Genomic DNA, 8,077 nt, shown 5'->3' on the forward strand with positions numbered 1-8,077 from the left:
AAAGTGTGTTTCTTGTAGGGCACCTGGGTGGCTCAGTTGGTTAAGCGACTGCCTTCGGCTCAGGTCATGATCCTGGAGTCCCGGGATCGAGTCCTGCGTTGGACTCCCTGCTCAGCAGGGAGTCTGCTTCTCCCTCTGACCCTCCCCCCTCTCATGCTCTCTCTATCTCATTCTCTCTCTCAAATAAATAAATAAAATCTTAAAAAAAAAAGGTATGTTTCTTGTAGGCAGCATATGGTCTTGCTTTTTTTTTTTAATCAATATGACAATTTCTACCTTTTAGTTGGGGTGTTTAGATCATTTATATGTTTATATATTTAAGTATTTGTATTTAATTCAAGTCTACCATCTTGCTTTTAGTGTTTTTATTTGTCCCATCTATTCTTCGCACTGTTTTTCTTTTCCTGACTCCTTTTGGATTATTTAAGTATTTTTTAAGAACCTTGTTTTATCTCCATTATTGACTTATTAACTGTATCTCTTTGTGATTATGCTAGGGTTTGCCATATATAGGTTTCATTTCATGTATCATGTTAGAACCTTACAACGATATATTTCTCCCCCCATGTCTGTTAGCTTTTGTTGTCATACATTTGACTTTTATTGTTATTATGAACTCTACAATATACTGATTATTTTGCCTTAAACAATCTTTGAAAGACTGTGAAAATGAGCAAAAAATGTCTTTTATGTTTACCTGCATATTTAACATCATTAGCACTTTTCATTCCTTTGTGTAGATTAAAATCTACAACTGGTTTTTTTTGGCCTGAAGAACTTCCTCTAATAGGTCTTGTATTGCAGATCATCTGACAAGGAATCTTGTAAATTTTGTTTATCTGAAAAATACTTTATTTTGCCTTCATTTTTTTTTTTTGAAAGGTATTTTGGCTGGGTATAGAATTACAGGTTAACAGTTTTTTTCTGTCAGTACTTAAAGATGTTGCTTTGGTATATTCTGCCTTGTGTAATTTATGATGAGAAGTCTGCTTTTAACTCTGTTCCTCTGTATGTAATATGTTTTGCTTTGGTTTGGTTTTTTTGGTGTGTGTGGCTACTCTAAATATTTCCTCTTAAGCATTGGTGTTCATCAATTTGATTATGATGTGCATGGTTTTCTTTTTGTTATTTATTCAGATTTTTTCACTTTTCCCTATTTTCTGGGACTCCAATTACACATTTATGTTGGACTACTTGATAATGTCACTGACACCTTGTTCATTTTTTTTTTTTAATATTTTCTCTCTGGTGCTTTATTTTGGATAGATTCTATTGCTACGTTTTCAAGTTCTCTCTCTCATATGTAGTATCTAGCCTGCTGTAAATACTATCCTATGTATTTTTCATTTCAATTAGATTTGGGTACCAACCTAACAATATCAAATCTCTGATTGCCTCTGGAATAAACCTTAGGAACCCTGACCTTTGTCTTCCACAGTGGTCATCTCCATCAGAGGCAACTGAGAGTTTCATATCAAAGGAAATTTGGTTTGCACCTCCACAATTCTATGAAATAAGAAGACTGGGAAACTTTGCCTCTCTCTCTGACTTGCACAAATTTTGTTTGGACGGTGCATCAGAAGGAATGGAAAGATGGCTGCCGATCACATTTTTAACTGCTGATGCAGTGCTCCAGCTTTTACCAGGTAAGTCAGTGAAGCATCAGTGCTTTTTCACATTTAGTATTCACATTCAATGCACGGGGCTGTATGGCAGTATTGCCCAACACAGAGACATGAATTATCATCTGTTTTACACAATACAGCAGTTTATTGAGTAAGGTCTAATTCTATAAAATATCCATAGTGTTTATTATAACCAAAAGTTCTGATAATTCACCTTATACACACACACATACATTTATGTAAGTGTTTCCCAGACATTGACAAAGTTCTTATATATTATCTCACTTTTTTACATTTTAATCTTGAATCATGAGAATAAACTATGAAGTTGAGAACTTCTGTCTTCAAGTACACTTTATTAAGAACTGGATTTGTGAGCAATTGTCAATTTATTTGAATTGGGGAGTTTGTTGGTAGTCGATTGTTGGGCAAGTGCCAGGCGGGGGTTTTTATGGCAGTTTAGAGCAGGGCTTTGTGACCTGTCTCCTGGCTCCTTGGCTCAGTTCTCAGAATAGCGATGATATTTGTTCCTCATCTTACAGTGGGATAGTTTAGTGCTTTTGATGTGTAAAGGTAATTTCTGTAATTTAACCTTAAAATTGTTAGAACAGCCCACATTGAAACCCAAAAATATATGGATATCAAGGCCAATATTAATATTGACTAGGAAAAAGCGAGTCATGGGCCAGTCTAAAACTGATAGGTCGTGATGAAAAAATACCAGTCATAAATATTTATGTGCCCAAAGAAAATTCTTGGCTGGGGAATGGGGGGGTGGGGGATGTGGGTATTAAAAACACAAGAAAGAAATTTAGGTAAGCTCATAAAATTAGAGTTACTTAACACCTATCTCAGTTCCAAACACAACATAGATGAAAATAAATACCAATGTGTATGTCACTAACGTATTGGAATGTTTTATAAAATAACACTGTGGAATCAAAATATTTTTCAGGAGATGAGCTGTACTTAGAAGATTCAGAATTTTTAGAAAATGTTATGTCCTCTGAAAAAAAGACCGAAGAAATCATGAAGGAAGGCAAGACATTTCACCGACTAGTGTTACACAGCCACCATGTGTATAATCTCCACGTGACTATCCATTCGAAGTATAAGCAGGTTTATCCTAAGACCTATGTGATAAGTAAGAGCCATTTGTAGAGTACTGCTTATTTGTACTTGGTTGACTGCTTGAAGTTGTCCTGTGGAATACTGAGGGTTGACGAGACTTGCTTGGAGCGTAAGGACCTGCCCAGAAGTTATAGTACAGTCTTTCACGTTTCAAGTGCATTGGAGCACTTCCTTGCTTATTTCATTCTTCAAACCTTACAATATTCCACAAGTATCAATAAAGTGCTAATGATCTTGCTCCCAGATTGAGGAAAAAACCTTTCACAAGGGTTTCCGCTTCTGTATCATTTTATTATCAGAAGTTTAAATAAGATGTCCGGTATATTAGCACTTCCCTTGATGTGTTTAGGAGATGGATCCATGACCCCCTTAGATTTGCTGCTGGAATTAGTTGAAGGGTGTCTGATTACACAGGGGACAGTACACTGAGCTGACCTTCAAGTGACAGGGTCATTATTTTCTTGTATGTCTTTAGCTTGATGATTAACCTTCAATTCTGTTTACTACCAAATGGCCTTAGTTATTAGGTTTACCAAATGGGAAACCTATTTTAAAGAAATATGAAGCCATCACAGAAGCCATAATTATTTTTACTCTGGAGCAGTAGCTAATGAATACAAAGAGATTAAAGATCTGTAGAACTAGTCATCATTCAGTGGCATTTTATTAATGGTGCTTATTTTCAATATTTTTAATATGGGTAATTTTTTCATATTCTCTCTTAAGAGGAATACGGTTTTGATTAAAGATGGGAAATGACTAAGACATCAATTCTGTTGCAGATCCTTGACGATATTATGCATCATACAATGAAATTTTATTTTTCATGAAATGTCTTAGTTTTCCTACCTGTAAAATAGAGGTATTGATGAATAAGGTATATGTGTATTACTTGATCTTGGCTAGAGGAATACATCTAGATTAGTGGTTCTCCACTCAGGGCACTTTTGCCCCTCAGGAGACATTTGGCAGTGTCTGGAAACATTTTTGGTTGTGAGAGTGAGATGCTTCTACCACCTAGTAGGGAGAGGCCAGGGATGTGGTTAAATAGCCTACAATGAATAGGACAGCTCTCCACAATAATTATCTGGTCAAGGTTGAGAAACTCTGATCTAAAGTAAAATCTGTTTTCTTCAGTGAATGGTTCCAATATGTAAATTTTGAGAACCATATACTGTTAGCATTCCCTCTGGCTTCTGGACCTACAGAAGTTCTCCTTACTGATTTTTGGCTTTGGGCATAATACTCTTTCATTCTCAGAGAAAACAGAATGTTTTCGCTGGAAGAGAACTCACTGAACACCTTTCTTTTGCCAGTTAGAAAACTGAGAAACAGATTCACACAGCTTGTTAGTGCCATAACTAAGTAGAACCTGATGCTTTGTCAAGCAGGTGACATCTGTTATCTACCACCAAAAGCAGAAATGGTAACAACTCTGCCCACTGCGCCTTGGTATCATAGTCACCAAGTAAAGCACAGCACAGCCAAGTATTGGATGGAATAATGCTGTATTCACATAGAGAAGAGGCAGAGCAGAATCCACTCCAGTAGTTCATGTCAGGCCCCCACGGCCCGCAGGTATTCCCTCTGCAGCTGAAAGAAGGCATTTGGCCTGCAAACACCCCTCTTGTGCTACAGAAGGACCCCATCTTCTCCTGCAGTGGGCAAATACAGTCGTGGGATTGGCCAGGGTCCTATGACACACGTGCTTACGCAGAGCAAAGGAGGACAACATTGAGTCTGAGACAGGGAAACACATCCCACACGAGGCGATGAGGCCAGCACAGGCTGTGAGGACTCTTTCTGTTGGTAGGGGAGTGTTCCAGGCTCACTTAGGTGTCTGGGAGAGAGTCAGAAAACTGCATGGTACCGCCTTTCCCAACCCTCCTAGCCCTGCACCCTTTTTGCTGGAGTTACGTAATTCAGTGGGTGATTTTAGGAGACGTGACAAAGTAATGTGACGTAGTTTTCTTCGTAACGATGTATTTTTGTCTCTTTCTCATCTGAATGAAACCTTGTCTCCTTCCAAGAATTCCTTTTGGAAGACTGTCCCATGACTTCCTACCTGTCGTGATACCCTAAGGCCCCAACACAAAATAATAGGGCCGTCCTCATGAGCCAAAAAAGAGTGTTTTAGAGCCCAGCTTGTGAGAGTTTGTGGCATTTACCATATGCTCTTTCTTACCTCATGTATTCAAGCCACCTAGGCCTCAGATGCAGAAGCAGGAAGCTGATCACGTGTCCCTACTCCTCCTCCTTTTAGATCCCTTCCTCCCATGCTGGCATCCCTACTCCATGCCATCTCATCCACCACAGAGCCAGGAAAACTCATTTTCTATGATATTCTACAGTCTCTTGAAACCAAAGTCACAAACTCAGGAATAAATACAAAGTCAGTATTCATTTCCATTACCTACCTTCTTTTGCTGATTCCTTTGAATGACTTCCACGAGAATCCAAAACTGGGCAGGCATCAGCATTTCAGGTTAACATGTCTCGTCCTCACAGTTCTTTGTTAATAAAAATAAGAGTGCCCGGGGCGCCTGGGTGGCTCAGTTGGTTAAGCGGCTGCCTTCGGCTCAGGTCATGATCCTGGAGTCCTGGGATCGAGCCCCGTGTCCGGCTCCCTGCTCAGTGGAGAGCCTGCTTCTCCCTCTCCCTCTGCCTGCCACTCTGCCTACTTGTGTTCTCTTTCTCTCTCTGTCAAATAAATAAATAAAATCTTAAAAAAATAAAATAAAAATAAGAGTGCCCTATACTGTGGGAGACAAAAAGGGCTCAGATATAAGAGGACTTCTCTTCCGAGGGATTTTGGGGTGGGGGAGCCCTCACATTTGGGCATATGTAGTTATTTACTGTCTCTTCTCAAACCTCTATTTTGTTTTTAACTTCTCTGCAACTGTTGGCAGTTTTCCACTCCTCCTTCCTCCTCTTTAACCACTCGTCCTCTCTCTAACTTCTCCTCCAACTGACCCTTAGCTCTTAGAGCCTCTCAGTACCTGTTCTGAGACCCTCTTCTGTCCTTGGGTGAGGTAAGCAACTTCCAGGTCACATCCTTTAAAAAGAAAACTGCTTGCTCTCCACTTTCTCTTTTCCCTTCTCAATGGCTGAACATTGTGACAACTGGAGCAGCTCCCTGGGACCCTGAGACAGAAGCCAGTGTTAGGACATAACTGCCTGCCAGACTTGGGCTGCTCACCTCTTGAATGTTATGTGAAAGAAAATAGAAGCCACTACATTTTGGGGTCTCTTTGTTAAAACAGTTAAGCTTGTTTCCTAACCTATAATTTTCCCTTTTAAGCAGGTTCCCTCAGCACAGTCTTCCCTATATCAGAAATCTACCAGTTATTTAAGCTAAAAATATCAGTCATTCTCGATTCCTCCTTTTCCTTTATATTCAGGTGACTAGCAAGTCCTCTTGACTCTGTTGCCCACAATTATCTTGAATTTCCCATCTTCTGTCCTCTGCACTGCCATCACCTTAGTTGAGCACAGTTCTGTCTTACCTAGCCAACTCTTTAACAGCCCTGTAACCAATGTAAGAGCTAGTCTCTCCATCTTCATTCTTAACCTCATGATGAATTCTCTCCTATTGAACTGGAAAGGTGCTCTTGACATTGAAATGTAAGCCGTGTCCTGTCACTGCCTTCATTAAAACCCTTCAGTGGCTTTTCTTCACACTTAAAAACTGAATTTACTGTGGCCTGCAAGGCCTCACCTTTCTCTCTGATTTCATATACCCTTCTCCTTCTACACTCCCATCAGAAGGGTCTTCTTTCTGTTCCTTGATTACTCAAAGTTCTTTCCCACCTCAGGATCTTTGCACATACTGTTGCCTTGAAACAAACGTGGATCTCTGACTTTTTGTTCTTGAGTCTCTCTGTTACTACTACCTCAGGAAAACAGATGAGGATGAGCACCCAACATGTTGATTGTTGGCATGTATAAAAGAAGATTCCAGGACAAAGGGAAGAAAAGCATTATTTAGAGAGAATAAAATTTCCTCGAGCTGAGGAAAAGTGTTGATCTTCAGATAAAAAGGTCCTGGTGCTGTCAAAGGAAAATTAACAAAAATTGTCCAATATCTGGATGATATTTTGAATTTTAAAGATAATGCAGATTTTCAGGAAGAAATAGAGAAGATTGCTCACAAAGGTAGAAAATCAGGCTTCTGAGTGTGTGTCACAGAGTAACAAGATATACTGAGCCGGAAAAAGGATGTGTGTAGTCAGTAATTCTATTGTGTGAAAGTCACGGATACAATTTTCATTTACATATGGGCTCTGAAAATTCCACCTGTTCTGAAAAAATTCACTTGATAGAAATATTATGGATAACTGAGAGATTAATCAAAACAAAAACTTTTTAAGGTAGAAGTATGTGGTAGAAGTCCTAATGGTGAGTGTGGCAATCAATTAAATATAGGAAGTAAATGTGAATAATACGTCTATAAAGTATTGTAAATGTTTTTAAAAATTCATATTTTATAAATTCAAAATGGTTGAAAGACTTAAATGTGAGACAGGAAACCATCAAAATCCTAGAGAAGAACATAGGCAACAACCCTTTTGACCTCGGCCGTTGCAACTTCTTGCTAGATACATCTCCAAAGACAAGGGAAACAAAAACAAAAATGAACTATTGGGACTTCATCAAGATAAAAGTTTTCTACACAGTGAAGAAAACAACAAAACGAAAAGGCAGCCTACAGAATGGGAGAAGATATTTGCAAATGACATATCTGATAAAGAGTTAGTATCCAAAATCCATAAAGAACTTACCAAACTCAACACCCAAAAAACAAATAATCCAGCTAAGAAATGGGCAGAAGACATGAATAGACATTTTTCCAAAAAAGACATCCACATGGCTGACAGACACATGAAAAAATGCTCAATATCACTCATCACCAGGGAAATACAAATCAAAAATCAAAACTATGATGAGATACCACCTTACACCAGTCAAAATGGCTAAAATCAACAACACAGAAAGCAACAGATGTTTGCAAGGATGCACAGAAAGGGGAACCCTCTTACACTGTTAGTGGGAATGCAAGCTGGTGCAGCCCCTCTGGAAAACAGTATGGAGGTTCCTCAAAAAGTTAAAAATAGAACTACCCTGGGCGCCTGGGTGGCTCAGTTGGTTAAGCGACTGCCTTCGGCTCAGGTCATGATCCTGGAGTCCCGGGATCGAGTCCCGCATCGGGCTCCCTGCTCGGCAGGGAGTCTGCTTCTCCCTCTCCCACTCCCCGTTTCTGTTCCCTCTCTCGCTGTGTCTTTCTCTGTCAAATAAATAAATAAAATCTTTAAAAAAAAAAA

The 8,077-nt window shown here is 39.2% G+C and overlaps 1 protein-coding gene across 1 annotated transcript in view; it reads left to right on the forward strand.

Annotated features, from left to right (window-relative positions):
* The window catches only part of LOC102749666 (acyl-coenzyme A diphosphatase NUDT19), a 6,544-nt gene extending 3,017 nt beyond the window's left edge, over nucleotides 1–3,527 (forward strand). Inside the window, exons 2-3 of the mRNA XM_081806678.1 lie at nucleotides 1,439–1,646; nucleotides 2,581–3,527. Of these exons, the coding sequence (XP_081662804.1) occupies nucleotides 1,439–1,646; nucleotides 2,581–2,786 (414 nt within the window). The 3' untranslated portion in view covers nucleotides 2,787–3,527. The remainder of the gene's footprint in view (nucleotides 1–1,438; nucleotides 1,647–2,580) is intronic.
* Nucleotides 3,528–8,077: the final 4,550 nt, after the last annotated feature.

Source organism: Leptonychotes weddellii, chromosome 16, assembly GCF_054177405.1.
Source record: "Leptonychotes weddellii isolate Sample4059 chromosome 16, ASM5417740v2, whole genome shotgun sequence".
Lineage (NCBI taxonomy): Eukaryota > Metazoa > Chordata > Mammalia > Carnivora > Phocidae > Leptonychotes > Leptonychotes weddellii.